Source organism: Mobula birostris, chromosome 12 (genome assembly GCF_030028105.1).
Source record: "Mobula birostris isolate sMobBir1 chromosome 12, sMobBir1.hap1, whole genome shotgun sequence".
NCBI lineage: Eukaryota > Metazoa > Chordata > Chondrichthyes > Myliobatiformes > Myliobatidae > Mobula > Mobula birostris.
In genome coordinates this window covers 110096875-110116239 of record NC_092381.1, presented here as the reverse complement: position 1 = coordinate 110116239, position 19365 = coordinate 110096875, and the positions used below count along the sequence as shown (strand labels likewise).

The window sequence follows — 19365 nt, the reverse complement described above, 5'->3', positions numbered from 1 at the left end:
ATGGACACTGCCTTTCTGAGACACCGCTCCCTGAAGATGTCCTGGGTACTTTGTAGGCTAGTGCCCAAGATGGAGATGACTGGATTTACAACCTTCTGCAGCTTCTTTCAGTCCTATGCAGTAGCCCCTCCATCCCAGACAGTGATGCAGCTTGTCAGGATGCTCTCCACAGTACATCTATAGAAGTTTTTGAGTGTATTTGTTGACATGCCAAATCTCTTCAAACTCCTAATGAAGTATAGCCACTGTCTTGCCTTCTTTATGACTACATCAATATGTTGAGACTAGGTAAGATCCTCAGAGATCTTGACACCCAGGAACTTGAAGCTGCTCACTCTCTCCACTTCTGATCCCTCTACGAGGACTGGTATGTGTTCCTTCATCTTACCCTTCCTGAAGTCCACAATCAGCTCTTTCGTCTTACTGATGTTGAGTGCCAGGTTGTTGCTGCGACACCACACCACCCTCTCTTCACTACCTGAGATTCTACCAACAATGCTTGTATCATCAGCAAATTTATAGATGGTATTTGAGCTATGCCTAGCCACACAGTCACGTGTATATAGAGAATAGAGCAGTGGGCTAAGCACACACCCCTGAGGTGCACCAGTGATGTCAGCGAGGAGGATATGTTATCACCAATCCACACAGATTGTGGACTTCCAGTTAGGAAGTTGAGGATCAAATTGCAGAGGGAGGTACAGAGGCCCAGGTTCTGCAACTTCTCAATCAGGATTGTGGGAATGATGGTACTAAATGCTGAGCTATAGTCAAAGAACAGCATTCTGACACAGGTGTTTGTGTTGTCCAGGTGGTCTAAAACCATGAGGGGAGCCATTGAGATTGCATCTGCCATTGACCTATTGTGGTGATAGGAAAATTGCAATGGGTACAGGACCTTGCTGAGGCAGGAGTTCATTCTAGTCATGACCAACCTCTCAAAGCATTTCATCACTGTTGATGTGAGTGCTACCAGGCGATAGTCATTAGGGCAGCCTACATTATTCTTCTTAGGCACTGGTATAATTGTTGCTTTTTTGAAGCAATTGGGAACTTCTGCCCAAAGCAGTGAGAGGTTGAAAATGTCCTTGAATACTCCCGCTCGTTGGTTGGCACAGGTTTTCAGATATATACCTAATGTAAATTCACACCTTTTTTCTATATTATTATGTATTACATTGAACTGCTGGGGTAAGGTCAACAAATTTCACAACATATGCTGATGATATTAAACCTGATTCTGATTCTTCAATGCAGCCAAACATCAAGCCCTTAAAAGCTGGAATTCTCTTTATAAACCTCCCCCCCCCCCACACATCCCCGCTCTCTCCCTTTGTAAGATGCTCCTTAAGGCTTACCCACTTTACCAATAAGTTGGTCAACAGTTCTTGGTTCGCTATGGGTCTTGATGTCATGACCTTTGATGTCACTACTGCAAAGCACCTTGGGACATTTTACCATATTAAGGTTGCTACAAAGGTTTAGATGCTACAAATAAAGAGGCTGCCTTGTGCTATTCCAGTTGCCACACTACAAGAAGAAAGTAGATGCACAGCAGAGAATCACCAGGATATTGCCTGGAATAGAGAATACTTGTAAAGAGAGGTTGGAAAAACTTGGGCAACACGCACAAAATGCTGGAGGAACTCAGTAGGTCAGGCAGCATCTACGGAGGGGAATGAACAGTTTTTCTTTAAGACAACCATGACCTCTTTGTTCCTTCTCTCTTTTCCTCTGCTTCTTAGCTCTTGTAATACTTAATAAATGGCCATGAGCAGCAGGTTTATGCCTCTTTCTTGACTTCTAAGAAGAAGTGGCCAAGTGGTTAAGGCATTGAACTAGCGATCTGAAGGTTGTGAGTTCGAGCCCCAGCCGAGGCAGCGCGTTGTGTCCTTGAGCAAGGCACTTAATCACACAGTACTCTGCAACAACACTGGTGCCAAGCTGTATGGGTCCTAATGCCCTTCCCTTGGACTACATTGGTGTCGTGGAGAGGGGAGACTTACAGCATGGGCAACTGCTGGTCCTCCATACAACCTTGCCCAGGTCTACGCCCTGGAGAGTGAAGACCTTCCAGGCGCAGATCCATGGTCTCGCAAGACTAACGGATGCCTTAAAAAGAAGTGGAGAGGGTCAGTAACTTTCAATTCCTCCGTGTTATCATTTCAGAGGAGCTGTCCTGGGCCCAGCACGCAAGTGCAATTATGAAGAAAGCAAAGGGGTTTGCTGGGATTTGACATGACACCTAAAATTGGTGATATATGTGTATTTTGATCTTAAAATTTTCTTTGAACTTTGAACTTTTTCCAGATTATTAATCACTTGGATCCATAAAACCACAAGATATAGGAGCAGGATTAGGACACCTGGCCCATCAAGTCTGCTCCACCATTTGATCATGGCTGATCCATTTCCCTCTCAACCCCATTCTCCTGCCTTCACCTCGTAACCTTTCGCACCATGGCTAATCAAGAACTTATCAACCTCTGCCTTAAATATAGCCAATAACTTGGCCTCCACAGCCGCCTAGGCCAATGAATTCCACAGATTCACTGCTTCTGACTGAAGAAGTTTCTCCTCATCTCTGCTCTAAATGGACATCTTCGATTTTGAGGCTGTGCCCTCTGGCCCTAGAGGGCAAATTCCTCATCTCCGCTCTAAATGGAAAACCCTCCATTTTGAGGCTGTGACCTCTGATCCTAGAGGGCACAGCCTCAGCAAGGCCCTGGTTCTTAACAAAGAAAATTGCACTGTAGATTTTATTACCCACTCATGTCCTTTCTGCCAATCCCTGTACCCTGAAAGACAGGGGGGTGAACCCCTAGGAACCCCTCCGCCTTTCAAACTGGTTTGTTTTCCATAGAACAAGGGCTCCAAAAAAAAAAACCGTCCCAATAGTGAACAACTAGAACACAGGAACTCACAAACGCCACACCCCAGCTTCACACACCTGGTGCAAAGTCCGTTTTCCCATAATACCGAATAATTCCCGGCTTCTGCCCGGCCACCAGGACCTGGTCTCCAATCTTGATCTTCGTGCCCTCAGGATCCAGGCTGCCCACTGACAGGGACTTTCTTCTCAAGGCTGTGGAGAGGTACAGGTATGGAGGAACAGGTACCAAGGTGAAATGGTTAGTAATCAAAGAGAGATCTCTGGCACAGTGAGCGTAATGCTTTATAGCATCAGCTGTACGATCGGGGTTCAATTGCAACTGCTGTCTGTAAAGGAGTTTGTACATTCTCCCCATGGCTGCATGGGTTTCCCCCCAGTGCTTCGGTTTACAACCACAGTGCAAAGGCATACCAGTTAGGGGTTAGTAAGTTGAAGCCATGCTATGCTTGCACCAGAAATGTGGTGACACCTGCAGGCTGATTTGATTGGATGAAAATTACACATTTCACTGTATGCTTTTATCATACAGCTGTCAGGCTCTTCAACCAAAGGGGATAACTTCACTCAACTTTGCTTGCCTCGTCACTGAAATGTTCCCACAACCAAGGAGCTCCCTTTCAAGGACTCTCCAGCTCATGTTCTCGATATTTATGGCTTATTTGTTTATTATTATTATTTCTTCCTGTTTATATTTGCACAGTTTGTTGTTGTCTGCTCTCTGGCTAAATGCCGAAGTTGGGTGGACTTTCATTGATTCTGTTATAGTTATTATTCTACAGATTTGTTGAGATTGCCCACAAGAAAATGACTCTTAGGAATGGATATGGTGACAGATATGTTCTTTAATAATAAATTTACTTTGAACTTTGAGATAAACCTAATCTTTATAAAATTCAGTGTGCGGCCCCACTTTAAATAACAGGCCTCCTCCACTCCCCTTCTCCATCCCAACCCCTCAATACACATCTATCATTTGGGTATGGGTGCTTTCTTAGCCAATATTGGGGCCTTTGTGACTGTTAAACATTCAGGTTGTCAGTCAGCAGAGAGAACAAATAAGAAAGATGGCAAGGGAATATATCAGGGGTTTCACCACCCTCACTACATTGGATTTAACACTGAGGTTCGGTTTCTTTAGTTAAAGTGATCATCATCCATTAACTAGACTCTGAAAACTTGCAATCACTGAACCACACTTCATTTACTTCGTGCGGAGCACAGTATGGGGGCCCCAAGCAGTTCGGAACATTGAACAGAAATATGTCAATTTTATACAGAAATTGACTGCTTACATCCTCCAAGAAGATCACAACCTTGTCGTAGGGTTTGGAGTCCCATGACAGCCCTGACCTGGAGAGCTATGTTGGCAGGAATCAGGACATTATGCTTTGGTTCTTAGTAAGGTCACCCATTGCCAAACAGGTCAAAGGAAAGAGGTCAGACTAAGACTGGCCCACTGGTCCTCCATGTTCTGGGGTTTGTTTGACCCTGACTGGTCAAACAAAACTGTTACGGAAACAGCAATGAAGAATCCTTCTACATCTGAGTGCGAGGGTATTCCTGAGTCTCCACCTGGGACTTTCCTGGCTGACAGTGGTTAAAAACTGAGAAGAAGCTACTGGCATAATAAAGGCAGCTCCAAATACCAGCAGATATGGAGGACCTTCATTGCTGCCTTAAATGCCAATGGCATAACATGCAGTAGAGTAGAGTGTCTAGTTGGATACAAATATTGACCAATTGGTAACTTTCTGTATGTTCAAATTCTTACTTACATAATAAACCACCAATCACACTCCAACACCACAGGTATTAATAGCCAATAGAATTTATGCATTAACATCCAAAAATACTTCAGAATTAGTAAAGTAACTGACCAATAGTAAGTGTCATCCTAGAGTCCTTAATTTGCATCTTTATCTGGCCTCGATATGTCAAATGACTCTGGTCCCTGCTATGCTCTTCAAGAGATCTTTCTTCAAAAGCCTCACTTGGCTGGGTTGACTGCACACTAGATTCCACTGGATTGGACCATTGGTTAATCAAGCCAGCTTCTTATTTGGGACAACTCTTAAAGAACAAAAATGAAACAAGAAAATAGCTGGGATTCCCTCTACTTAATTGTGGTTGGTTGCTGCAGATTTTGCATTAAGCTGACAACTCGGCCTCATAAAACAGATAAAAGCCAAAGAAACAGGAAGGTTGTCACCCGATGCACCAAACAAGGTGTGGGGAGGAACTAATTAGGGCAGGAGACTTGCAGAACTGTTCCTAACTTGCGTCAGTCGTGTGCACTTGTGTGCTCACTGTGCCTAAGCACAGTAACTGTACACAGTTTTTAAATAGCATCAGTTGAATGTACTTGTGTTCAAAAAGCAGAGATTTTTGTCACTAATAGTTGGCAAGAAATAAGTAGAGAGACAATTCAGGACTGTTTTGCTCATTGCGGTTTCAAGCATTCAGGCTTGGAGATGCCACAGAGAAAATGAAACAATTTCTCTACTTCAACAAGTTAGGAACTACAAAGAAGAAGGCATCAACAATCATCTTGAATGTTACAATGAGAATGAAGATTTGGAGGATACAACTGTTGATAACAAGGTATGAAGGCAGTCCATTATCTACACTAGGTGTCTGCGCTGATTTTGTTCATTTACAGTCAATCAAAAGAACACAGCAGATGAATTCTGTCAATAATTATTAGGAACTAATACAGTTTTATATTACTGTACGAGTATCAGTAGTGTTCTATTTTGCTCTGTATTTCATTTAAATGCATAATGTGTTATTCAGTTAAATGGTAGTGTGCCTTTTTTATACCTTTTTAAACTATTTTCATGAAAATTCAGCTAATTTGGGCAGCTGGTTAATTGCGCCAAAGATGTACTGGTCCCGATATGTCCCTATTAACTGGGATCTACTCTACTTGTAAATTATCATTGCCTGGACATGACACTTTGCTGCCACTTCCACGAAGGCTCTTGGCTACAAAAGTGTTCATGTGTGGGTTACCAATGAACAAATAACAGTGGGCCTCTGGGTAGAGCCTCTGCCTTGGGTGCTGTCAATATGGAGTCTGTCCGTAGGTTTCCGCTGCATGGGGTTAATTGTGGAACAAACTTTTAATTGGCTATTTTTAGGCGGTACACATGGAATCACCCTTGGACAAGGTGTAGCACCTGCTTAGCCCGGTTAGGGTCACATTAAGCCATGGGAGTTGGTGGTGGATGGTTGTATGAGGAGCCAGCGCAGATCTCCCAAGTCTTGGCTATGCGACCAGGCAGACAACCTCTGAAGAATACTGATACTGGCTGGAGTCACCCGTCTTGCAAAGACACTGCCCAGAAGGCGGCAATGGCAAACCACTTCTGTAGAAAACTTTGCCCACATCACACAACATGGCACATAATGACGATGAAGACATATGGAATGCTAAACTTTACGGTGAATTTACATACTGACACCTAAATCCCTGGCTGCTCCCATCTCCTCTCTCATCCCCAGGGTTTGCCGGTCAGTAGGTTCATTTGCTCCTACTGGCAGGTGAGGGGCAGAATTTTGGGTGGAGGGATTGATGAGAATGTGGGGAGAGTACAAGGTGGGTTGAAGTAGAGTGAATGTGAAGCTGATGGTCAAGCACAGACCCGATGGGCCGAAGAGCCTGCTTCCATGCCATGTGCATCTCTCTCTGGCTGAAATGGATTTAAACAGCCCATACAAACTGCTCACGTGATAAGTGCCCGATGCTTTTATACCTTTCCTTACGTGCACACCAAATAAAATTACCTTTCTTGTCCTTTTTGGCCTTTCCTGTCATCCGTGCAAAATCCATCCGGGGCGTTTTGGGTGTCGATGTGACCGAAGAAGGGGTTTGGTCAGGAATTTTGCTGATTTTAGACACGGGAGCAAAATAACCTGAGGAACAGATGCATAATAAAAGCATGAACGTTCTGCAAAGTGTTCTCGGGCGGCGGGGTGAAGATAAGATGATAAGATGTTTCATAAAGTGCTGGTGAACCAATTAGAAGCTGCAGATATTGGAGGAAGTATATCTTACAGGGAGAGGGGTGGAGATATGTATATACCAAAGGAGGTGTAAGGCACTCCTTCCCTCCATTTAAACTGCCTGCTCCCATCAACCTACACTGGGACCTTCCATACTCCTAACATCCAAACTTCTCTTAAACGTTGAAATTGAGCTCGTATGCACCTACTTGTGCTGACAGCTCATTCCACACTCCATAAAAGGTCTCTATTCAATGAGGAAAATTAAAACAGATTTCTGTGGGGCGGCATGTTAGCGTAGTGGTTAGCCCAATGCTTTACAGTACCAGTGATCCAGGTTCAATTCCCACCACTGCCTGTAAGGAGTTTGTACGTTCTCTCCCTGACCGCATGTGTTTCCTCCGGGTGCTCCAGTTTCCTCCCACAGTCCAAAGACATATGGATTAGGGTTACTAACATGCAGACTTGCTATGTTGATGACACCTGTTGGGCTACCCAGCGCAATCCTTACTGATTAGATTCGATCTGATGCAAACTGCACCTTTCACTGTATGTTTCGATGTTTCAACATACATGTGACAAATAAAACTAATTACTCTAACAGAAGTATCTCGCGTTTCTGCCGGGCCTGATGAAGCTTCCCCAAGGGCAGGGGGATGTTCCCAGGACAGAGGCTCCCTCCTTACCGTGCTTGGGAGGGCAGATGAAGTAGCTTATCCCTCCAACACTTCCATCGTTCTTCCCCTCAGGCTCGTCCAGCTCCACACCGACCCACTGGCCGCTGGCAAACTCGGTGGTGCCACAGAACCGCAGAGTTCCGGCCTGCAAAGAGCATACGGCTGCAGTGAGGCGTCCTGGGACAGAACCGGCTTCTGTACTCGGGCTGTGAGCCCCTTATTTCGGCAAGGATGTGCCAACTTTGGAGCGGGATCAGAGGAGGTTCACAAGAATGATTCCAGGAATGAAAGCGTTGTCATATGAGGAGCATTTGACGACTCTGGGCCTGTACTTACTGGAATTTCGAAGAATGAGGGGGTAACCTCATTGAACTCTATTGAATGCTTAAAGGCCTAATAGAGTGGATGTGTAGAGAATGTTTCCTATAGTGGGAGAGTCTAAGACCAGAGGACACGGCCTCAGAACAGAGGGGTGTCCCTTAGAATGGAGATGAGGCATTATCCAGAGATTGGTGAATCTGTGGAATTCATTGCCACAAGCAGCTGTGGAGGCCAAGTCATTGTGTATATTTAAGGCAGAGGTTGATTGATTCTTGATTAGTCAGGGCGTGAAGGGATATGGGGAGAAGGGAGGAGAATTGGGGCTGAGAGGAAAATGGATCAGCCATGAAGAAATGGCAGAGCAGACTCGATGGGCTGAATGGCCTACTTCTGCTCCTATGTCCCATGGTCTTACGGTCTTTTAAATAGCTCCTGGACTGGATTTTGGCCCATCAGATCCTTGCTGCTGTTGGCCACCTGTAATTCTTCAAATACACCCACAATGATTATCCAATCAAATATGTTTGCCTGTCCTGCCAAACACTGTGGTTTGCCATCAGGACTTGAAATCTTCCAGCATGTTGCAGGCAGGGTTGATTCAGGGGAACCTGTAGATGGAGTATATTGAGATTGTTGGGCAGAGTGGTAAGCGCAATGCCATTACAGCCCAGGGCGTCGGATTTCAGATTAGGCTAGGATTAAATTGGACAACTGCTGGGTGGCACAGCTCAAAGTGCTGATTCCATGCAGTATCTCAATAAATAAGTAAAAACATTGTGTGGGATCTGTTCCCTGGGAGGGCGGAATGGGCCTTAGTTCAACATTGTCCAGAAAAGAACTCTGTAATCCTTAGCAATATACTGCACACAAAATGCTGGAGGAACTGAGCAGGTTCGGGCAGCGTCTATGGAGGCGAGTAAACATTTCAGGCCAAGACCTTTCATTATGGGCTGAGCTTCCAGTAATTGCCCCCCTCTTCACTGTTCCCCATTTCTGTCTGTGTCTGTCTCTCTCTCTCTCTCTATCTCAACTTCTCTCCTTCTCTGCCTGTAGCCTCTGTCTGGTGCTCCTCCTCCTCCTTCCCTTTCTTCAGTGGTCTTCCACCCCCTCCTATCAGACTCCCCCTTCTCCAGCCCTGTATCTCTTTCACCAATCAACTTCTAGCTCTTTACTTCATCCCCTCCCCCCTCCCAGTTTCACCTGCAAACTTGTACTTCTTCTTCTCATTCCGACCCCCGCCCCAACCTTCTTACTCTGACTTTTCCCCTCCTTTCCAGACCTGAAGAAGGGTCTCGGCCCAAAATGTTGTCTGTTCACACTATTCCATGGATGCTGCCTGGCCTGCTGAGTTCCTCCAGTAGTTTGTGTGTCTCGCTCTTGCACCTTACCTTCTCCCCATCCACAAGGACGCGGTCCCCGAGTTTGAGGCCCAGCGAGGTGAGCATTAGGTTGCCGGGGATGTTGTCGTAGTTGGGCAGGGTGACCTTGGGGAGGTTGCAGCTCAGGGGCACGGCATCCAATAACAGCTGTTTCAGCTCCTTGGCCACCATGGCTGCCTCGGCCTTGTCCAGGCTCATGTCCATTGGGTCGGGAACGACATCGGCGGGAACTTGCCCCTTGCGGTTCTGTTGGGCGGGAAAAGAGAGGAGCTTAAGAACAAAGCGAGCCTTAGGGATGGCATTCCTGCTGGACAGAGTGGGATCTCCGCTCGAGTCAGGAGTATCAAGTCCCAGCACACAGGCACTAAGAGACGACAGACAGACAAACACTGGGGCTCCAGGCCTCAGGCTCCACCAGAGACCCTGGGAACTGCATCGACTGGAACTGCACAACTGTGCATGCAATGGACAGAATGGACTTTGTGGCAAAGAGTTAATGATGTTCAAAGGAGCAGGTAGGGATAGGGAGGGAGGTACACAGGAAAGGAGAGGGACAGGGAGAGATGGAGGGAGTGGGACAGAGGGAGATGGGGGGTGGAGAGAGGGAATGGAGGGAGATGTGTGGGAGAGAGGGATGGAGGGAGATGTGTGGGAGAGAGGGATGGAGGGAGATGTGTGGGAGAGAGGGACAGAGGGAGACAGGTGGGAGAAAGAGAGAGAGAGATGAGAAAGATGGGGGGAGAGAGGGACAGTGGGAGATGGAAAGAGAGAGGGGAACAGAGGGATGGGGAGACAAGGGAGAGAGGGATGGGGAGACAAGGAGGAGAGAGAGATGGAAAAAGATGGCAGGAGAGAGGTGGATGAAGGAAGGCTGGGCAGAGAGACGGGGAGATAGGGGAAGTGAAGGATGGTGGGAGATGGGGGAAGAGAGGGACGGGGAGACAGGGAGAGAGAGGGATGGGGAAGACGAGGAGAGATGGATGGGGAGGCAGAGAGAGAGACAGAGGGAGAGGGAGAGAGGGTCAGAGGGAGACGAGGGATGTAGAGAGTAGGACGGATGAGACTGGAGGGGGAGAGGGGATGGAGGGAGGGGAAGAAAGGGTTGGGGGATATGGAGGAAGAAAGAGTTATGGGGTAGATGGGGGAGAGGAATGGAGGGAAGGGGGTAGAAATGGACAGAGGGCCATCTCATGCCATCTTTTAGCTCCTCATTTGTTCCTACTTGCCTATACCTGCAAAGCATCTCTTTTTTATTCTCAAGCAGGGCTCAATATCTCTTGAAAACCAAGCTTTCCTACACCTGTGATCTTTACCTTTTATTCTGATGGGCCCATACAAACTTTGTACTCTCAAAATTTCACTTTTGTCCCAATCTACACTTGTCATATCCTTCCAAAACAATCAAAAATGGCATTTCTCCAATTCAGAATCACAACCCACAGACCAGAAATAATTTTTTCCATATTTATTTTGAAACTAATGGCATCATAATCACTAGATGCAAAGTGTTCCCCCCTACACAAACTTCTGTCACCTGCCCTGTCTCATACCCTGACAGCAGATCCACTATGCACACTCTCTCGTCGGGACTTCTATGTACTGATTAAGGAACCATTCCTGAACACGTCCTGACAAACTCTACCCTATCTGCCCCTTTTACGGTATGGGATTCCCAGTCAATGAGAAAAGTTAAAATCACCCTTATAACAACTTTATGTTTCTTGCAACAGTCTGTAATCTCTTTACAGATTTGTTCCTCTAAGTCCCTAGGACTGTTAGGTGGTCTGCAATATAGCCCCATTAACGTAGTCATACCTTTTTTTATTTCTCAGTTCCACGCACAATGCCTCATTAGATGAGTTCTGCAGTCTGCCCTGACCGAGCAGTGCCGTGATATTTCCCCTGACTAGTAATACCACCCCTCCCTCTCTGTCAAGCCTAAAACAACAGAGCCCCAGAATATCGAGCTGCCAGTCCTGCCCCTCCTGCAACCAAGTCTCACTAATAGCTATTTAAGTCCTCGATCCGGGACTTATATGCATCTAGAGTCAGGAAGCGAGCAAGCAGCATCATTGTAGACCCATCACACCCTGGACATCACCTGTTCCAGCTCCTTCCTTCTGGTAGGCACTTTAGATCACTGTATGCCAGGACAAATAGGTACAAGAACAGTTTCTTTCCGTATGCCATCAGTCTTATGAACACTTGAATTTTAGTCTATTATAAACCAAGTCCACCTGTACATACACAGGTATACCTCGTTGTATATAGTTCACGATTATTTGCACTATTGTTTTGTTTGCTTTTTGATTCTGTACAGCGAGAGCTCAGGGAAACCGGCATCAAATTCCCTGTATGTGTCCACATACCTGGCGATAATAAAGGATTCTGATTAAATCATAATTCCACGTGTTGATGCATACCCTGACCTACTCAGGGAATAATCTAATAATTCCCTCCCACATAGCCCTCCATTTTCCAATCATCCAAAAACTTCAAAGTTCAAAGTACATTTATTATCAAAGTATGTATAACCTTGAGATTTGTCTCTCTACAAGCAACCACAAAACAAAAATACTCAATAGAACCCATAAAAAATAAAACCATCAGCAGAAAGAGAAAAAGTATCGTGCAAGCAACATTCTAAGAGTGTCTCAAATCTCAGAATCAGAATTAGAGTTAATATCACTGGCATTTGTCCTGAAATGTGTTGTTTTGTAGCAGAGGTACATTGAGGATGATGAATCTGCCTCTACCTCCTCCCCCAGCAGTGCTTTCCGTGTGCCTCACAGCCTCTGTGCATAAAAATCTCCCTCTGACATCCCCCAGCACTTCCCTCCATTCACCTTAAAATTATCCTCCAAGCAGATGACAAACTTGTCGTAGGGTTTGGAGGTTTACGTGACCCGGAGAGCCATGCTGGCTGGAGTCAAGGCTTTGGCTCTTGGTAGGCTCACCCTTGCCAAACAGGTCAACGGGTAAAGGGCAGGCTAAGAGTGGGTCCTCCAGATGACCTTCCAGTCTTGGGGAGGTTCAGCTCAGGGCTAACGACCCTGACTGGTAAAACAAAATTTTTACGGAAACAGAAATGAAAATTTCTTCTACATCTGAGTGTGACGGTATTCCTGAGTCTCCACCCAAGTGTTATATGTCTGACAGGAGTGAAAACTGAGAGGAAGCTACTGACACGATGAAGGAAGCCCTGAACACCACCAGAGATGGAGGATCTTCACTGCTGCCCTAAACACCAGCGGTGTATTGGGCAGTAAGTATCTTAAAATGATGCCCCCTTCTATTAGTCATTTATGCCCTGGGAAAAAGGCATTGGCTGTCCCTCTATCTATATCTCTAATCATCTTACACACCCCTATCCTCCTCCCACCTCTCACCCTCATTTACTCCAGAGAGAAAAGTCCTAGTTCGCTCAAAAGCCCTAACCTCATAAGACATGCTCTCTAACCTATGCCTTAACCTAGGGGTGGCCAACCTTTACATTCTATGTGTCAATTTTCTCATGCATGAGTTCAGATGCGATTTTTTCACGCACGAGTTCTATATTAACATATTTTTACAAGAATTGAATGGGGGTACAAGAGTTGTATGACGCATCTGAACTCGTGCATGAAAAAATTGACGCATGGAATGTAAAGGTTGGCCACCCCTGCAATCCATAAATCCTGCACCTCTAAATAAATAATTCTCCTGTGACCTTCTCTAACGGGGGACGGGAAGTGGAAGAGGGGCATTAGGGGAAGAGAGGAGAGGAGGCGGGGATATGGAGGGGAGGGGGAGAGTTGGTATGATGTGTTATGTGTTAGGGAGGTGGGAAGAGGCTTTAACTTCACTGAACAGACAATCAGACGCATGCGCACGTTCGCTGCTTACCCGGACGGCTGGATTCGCCCCGTGCTCCAGCAGACACTTGACTGCTCCCAGGCAGAGGTTGGAGGCAGCGATGTGCAGGGCCGTTCCATGGTTAAAGTCACTGCAGGTGGAATTCAACACTGCAAACACAGGGAGGCTGTAGTGAGTCCTGGTGTGTCCCGTGGATGGGGAGAAGATCAAGACCGACAGCCCACAGAAAGACCCAGACATTACCAGCTGCACTCAAGCCGCCGGTACTATGGGGTGAATGGCCTACTACTGGGCTGGAGGAATCTCCAGTGGCTGAAGGAGAACCTTGGCATCAGAATGACAAGTGGCACATGGGTAGAACCGGTGCCTCATATATACAGAGAGACCGAGACAGACAGACAGACAGAAAGTCAGACAAAGAGACAGAGAGAGGCAGTGAGACAGAGACACAGAGAGAGACAGAGAAAGAAAGAGATATGACCCTCCTCTCTTTTCATTGAATGGAAATCCCAAACTGCATCCAACCACACCAACCAGAAACTCCAGTGGAACAGAAACCTCACCCACCACCCAGAACACATGTGCTCTCCACCACCGCTGGGGTGGGTGCACCATCAACAAAATGCATGGTAGTTATGAGCCTGCTCTCCTCCCAGACCTGCAGCTCAACCGACGTGAAGGCTCAGTGAGCCATGTGCACACTAAGAGGCCCCTCTCCAAGTCACACATGCTCCTGACTTGAAATATCGCCAGTCCTTCATTGTTGCCCGGGGTCCACATCCTGGAAATTCCTCCCCAGTTTGCACCATGGGAGCACCTTCACTGGGAAGGAAGCTTTGCTGAGGCTCAACGCCACCCTCCCCGGAAGGATTGGCTGGCCAGCCTAGGGCAGCCCATAATCTGTTGCTGATACACCTACCTTTTGATTTGTGAGCCTTAAGCAAGATGCGCGTTATTTCCGGCACGTCGAAGTAAGCGGCATAGTGGAGGGCATTCATGTTCGTCCAACGACTGCGTAGACCGACGTCAGCCCCGAGGGAGATCAGCTGGTTGCAGAGGCGTGCCGCAGCTACGGGGTCCCCTGCACAGAAACAGCAACCTCACCTTCACCAAACAGACAACGAACCAACTGAACCTAACCCAGAATACATCGGGGAACCTAGGAGTCACAGAGCACTGGAACAGGCCCTTTGGCCCATCTAGTCCATGCTGCATGTTAATCCGCCTATTCCCATCGACCTGCACTCTCACACCACCCTCTGAGTGAAGTTGTTCCCCTCATGTTCCTCCTAAACCCATGACCTCTAGTTTTAGCCTCAGCCATTCTCAGTGGAAAAAGCCTGCTTGCACTTAATTTTGTATGCCTCTATCAAATCTCCCCTTACTCTCTTATGCTTCAGGGGATAAAATCCTGACTTATTCAACCTTTCCCTGTAACTCCGTTCCTCAAGTCCCGGCAACATCCTTGTAAATCTTCTCTGCACTCTTTCAACCTTCAAAGATTCAAAGCACATTTATAATTAAAGTATATAACCCTGAGATTCATCTCCCCCCACAGACAGTCACGAAACAAAGAAAGCCATGGGAAGGAAGAGAAAGTATCGAACACCCAACATGGAAACAAAAAAGCACAAATCACGCAAGTGGCAAGAAAACAAGTGAAAAGCACAGAATATAAAACATCAAACCACAGAGTGATCGAAACAGTCCAGCAATGTTGAATTTAGCTCAGTTCAGTTCAGTTTAGCACTGTTGTTCATTGAAACAGTCCAGGAATGTTGAGTTTAGCTCAGTTCAGTTCAGTTTAGCACTGTGTTGTTCGTTGACTGCAGGCCGCGGAGACAGTCCGCCCAAATCAACATCACACAAAATAGCAACAAAAAATGCAGTAACCCGAAACCACGGACACATACCATGAACCACAAAGTCTTTTTGACACTTTTGCAGCAACTGATAAAAGCTTGGTCCAAGGGGCGTGGGAGTGTTTATGAAACAGCTGGAAGGAGGATGGAGAAGGTTTAACAGCCACCATTATTGGAATACCTCTCCCTCTCCCTCTTGTTTGCTGCTGCCGGAGTCTTGGCACTGGACAGGGTTTGATTGGCACGGTTTGTGGGGAGTCATTTTTAGAGGACTCCACAGTTCATGTTATGATGACTGGTTTCTGGTTACCCCTTTTTCAAAAATCGCTATTTTGTGTGATTTTGATCAGGGCTGACTGGCTCTGAGGCCTATAGTCAATGAACAACACAGCCCTAACTTGAACAGAACTGAACATTCCTAGGCTCTGTGGTTTGACGGTTAATATTGTGTGTGTTATTCACTCATTTTTTTCTGCCGTTTGCGTGTTTGTTTTTTTTTGCACGTTGAATGCTTGATTTTTTTTTTCTTCTTTGAATGGGTTCCATGGAATTTGTTTGCTTCGTGGCTGTCTGCATGAAGATGAATCTCAGGGTTGTATTCTGCATACATACTTTGTTAATAAATGTACTTTTGAATCTTTGGATAATCAAAACACAAAATGTAAGTGGTCAGAGTTGCAAATGAACATCTCTAGAAGGTTACAGAGAGAGAGATAAGAAAATAAAAAGCTTTGATAAAAAGGGCAAGAATCAATCTTTCTCTCTCCCTCCCTCCTTCCCCTTTCTCCCCCAGCTCCCTCCATGACCACTCCCCCTCTCCTGTTGGTGACACAGCAGATTGTAAGATTGGAACAGCGAGCTGTTGTTCTCCCCTCTCACTGTTGCAGGAGCGATCTCTCTCTCTCTCTCTGTCCCTCAACAGTGATAGAAAGATCTTGTCTGAGATGTCAAAGTGTTGGGATGGACAGTGGCGTTTGATGGACTCTAGATCATGGTCTCCAGAGGGCTTGCTATTGCTTGATGGTGGGTGGAAGGGGGCTGACCCTTTTGCTGGGCAAATGGGGGAAGGAGGAGGGGGTGTTGATGCTTTAACTGCTGCTTATGTATGGGAGAAGGAGAGTGGGCTTTGGGGTTCTGATGGTTCTGTCATTCACTCTTTGGGATTTTTTTCCTGTTTCGTGGCTGCCCTGTGTAGAGTAAGAATTTCAGGTTGTATACAGTATACGCTCCCTGATATTAAATTGAACCATTTGAATCTTTGACAAGTTTCAAGTTGGGGTGTTGGGAGCAGGGAAAGCACGAACAACGTACACGCTACTGGCAGAGCTCAGCAGGTCAGGCAGCATCAATGGAGGGAAATGGGCAGCTGACGTTTCCGGTTGAGGCCCTTCACTTGGACTGAAACTTCGAGGCGAGATGGCTGGTGCAAAGAGGTAGAGGAAATGAGCGGAGTAAAAGCCAGCAGGTGATGGGTGGATCCAGGTGAGGAATGGTGAGAAGCAGATGGAGGAGGGGAGAGTGGGAACAGTGACGGAGGCTGGGAGGTGATGGGTGGATCCAGGTGAGGAGGGATGATAGGCAGATGGAGGAGGGGAGAGTGTGAATAGTGACGGGGGCTGGGAGCTGATGGGCGGATCGAGGTGAGGAGGGATGATAGGCAGATGGAGGAGGGGAGAGTGTGAATAGTGACGGAGGCTGGGAGCTGATGGGCGGATCGGGGTGAGGAGGGATGATAGGTAGATGGAGGAGGGGAGAGTGTGAATAGTGACGGAGGCTGGGAGGTGATGGGTGGATCCTGGTGAGGAGGGATGATAGGCAGATGGAAGAGGGGAGAGTGTGAATAGTGACGGAGGCTGGGAGGTGATGGGCGGATCGAGGTGAGGAGGGATGATAGACAGATGGAGGAGGGGAGAGTGTGAATAGTGATGGAGGCTGGGAGGTGATGGGCGGATCGAGATGAGGAGGGATGATAGGCAGATGGAGGAGGGGAGAGTGTGAATAGTGACAGAGGCTGGGAGGTGATGGGTGGATCCAGGGGTGGAGGGGCGAATAGTAGATGGGAGGGTGGGAACAGTGACAGAGGCTGGGAGGTGATGGGTGGATCCAGGTGGGGTGACCTGTGTTAATATTATTCTGTGTCTGTATGCACTGGATCGTAACTATATGTGCTGTGTGTGACTGTATGGGCTGTGTTTTACACCTTGACCCCGTAATATGGAAGGTCTACTTATTAGCCGATGGAAAATTGCTCTGAAAGTGGCTTCCACCGTGCCAGTTAATGATGGGCCTGCTCAAGGTATGTAGCTGCCTTCCTATTGGTTAACTCCTGTGCCCTGAGGCACCCGTTTCTGCTCCTAAGCCATGTGCTGTGATACTTGTGGCTGCCTTTTGGTCCTCAGGTGTATAAAGGTGAAGGAGTGAGTCTCTCTCTGTTTTGGGACCCTGAGCCGCAGGTAGCACTGGCGAAACCATTTGGACGGTGTATTGCAGTTCCAAAGTGGTGTTAAGGTGGTGGCTGGATCCAAAGCAGTCTAAGAGCAAGGAACGACACGCTGTTCAGCTGATTTAAGTGCCGGGCCAGGTTAAAAAGGTCAGGGTGCCGGGACTGGAGGCAAGAGCCGGGCTAATCCGCGACGTTTGCTCTGCTCTATGCTGGACTACAGCGACACCTGGCTTTGTGTCCATGGTCTCACGTCACTTACTCGGCTTTGGAATGGACGATGGCTGGTGTCTGTGCCAGCTGCAGCAACATCTGGCTTTGTGTCTTTCATAAAAACCAGTTCCGAAGCTACTTGATTACTTTTGATGTTTACAAGTTTTTTTTTCTCTTTCTCTCTGTGCATTGGATCTTTTTTTTGTTCGGTTCTTTTGAGGTTTCTTTGTTTTGTGGCTGCCTGTGAAGAGACGAATCTCAAAGCTGTATGATGTATATACATGCTTTGATAATAAATGTACTTTGAACTTTGAGTTAATAGGGGAGGAACTCATGTTTCAGGTAAATACCTCGTTAAGTAGTTGTTTATTGCTTGTTTGATGTTGTGTAACTTGGACAGATTTAGCAAGTGCATGGAATGCGAGCAGTTTCTATAGTTTGAGTGACTTGGATGAGTGCTTGTTCGATTTACAGGCATGTAAAGTGTTTCATTGCTTGCTTGTGAATAAACAGTTGCTGTACTTGCTCACAATCAGTGTCTGCTGTTTCACTTACCAAACCCGCAAACCTGCTTTTGCACAACACCACCTCGGGAACGACGTTTCATTCAGTTCTATGCATGCGTATGGTTGAATGAAAACAAACTTGAAAGACAGGGGTGACGCCCTGCCACTTTTCCCTGCGATTATCTGCCCCATTTGGGAGCGAACACACAGACTCCGAAATCTGACCACTTTCACCACCTACCGACGCCGTGCGCTCCGGCCTTGCAGGCATAGTGTAGCAGGGTCATGTCCGTCAGCCCATCACGGTCGTTGACGTGGCAACCTCGCTTGAGAATCTGTATTGGCAACAAAGATAAATCAGCAGGAGGCATTCTCAGTAATCAGGGGGGTGGGGGGAATCTCACTCGTCCCATGCTAAAGCAGGTCAGACGAGCATATTAACAAAAGGCAGAGGTTAACCTGGGTAAAAATGGACCACTGGATATTTGAACACCAGTTCTCAAATCCTGGATGCTCCCAGGACTTACAGACATGAGATAAAGGGGGAGGCTGGGCAATCTCGGACTTTAGTCCTTGGAGCATGGGAGATGTATAAAGTCATGAGGTCCCTCATGATAGACCCAGATTCCCTTATTTTATCGCCTGTATGTCAAAACATCCCGTGCAGCACTCACAAAAAGCTGGAGCAATGCAAAGGAAAGGGAGTTGGTGTTTCTGGCCGAGTCTCTTCATCAGGACAGGAAAGGAAGGTGGAAAAGGCCTGAATGGGAGGCGGAGGAGGAGTACAAACTGGAAGGTGATATAGAGAGAATAGGCTGAACGTGAAGCCAGGTAAAGGGGAATATTCAGTACTGTGCAAAGGTCTTAGCCATATACATATAGCTAGGGCACCTAAGACTTCCGCACAGCACTGTAGTAATTTTTACGTTTTGGACTGTACTACTGACTCAAAACCATAACAAATTTCATGACGTATGTGAGTGATGATAAACCTGATTCTGATCTGGGTCTCTATTGTGGACTGAGAGTGGGAAGGGGACAGAGAGAGGAGAATCACGGTTGGGAAAAGGGGAAGGGAGAGGAGAGGGTGTGGGAAGCACCAGAGAGACATCCTGTCTGGAATCAAATGCCTTTGCCCGGTGTCTCAGGGTTGGATGTGTCTGCACCCTCACCACTCCCCACCTTAAACCTATTCTCTTCATATCACCTTCCAG

The 19365-nt window shown here is 46.9% G+C and overlaps 1 protein-coding gene across 4 annotated transcripts in view; it reads right to left on the bottom strand.

Moving 5' to 3' along the window:
- The window catches only part of clip3 (CAP-GLY domain containing linker protein 3), a 72651-nt gene that overhangs the window by 18684 nt on the left and 34602 nt on the right, over nucleotides 1-19365 (bottom strand). For all 4 annotated transcript variants that reach the window (XM_072274464.1, XM_072274461.1, XM_072274462.1 and 1 more), the window contains 7 exons: nucleotides 18393-18486; nucleotides 14050-14211; nucleotides 13161-13279; nucleotides 9285-9521; nucleotides 7585-7720; nucleotides 6680-6808; nucleotides 2951-3085 (listed from right to left, as the gene is read on the bottom strand). In XM_072274464.1, coding sequence (XP_072130565.1) covers nucleotides 2951-3085; nucleotides 6680-6808; nucleotides 7585-7720; nucleotides 9285-9521; nucleotides 13161-13279; nucleotides 14050-14211; nucleotides 18393-18486 — 1012 coding nt within the window. The remainder of the gene's footprint in view (nucleotides 1-2950; nucleotides 3086-6679; nucleotides 6809-7584; nucleotides 7721-9284; nucleotides 9522-13160; nucleotides 13280-14049; nucleotides 14212-18392; nucleotides 18487-19365) is intronic.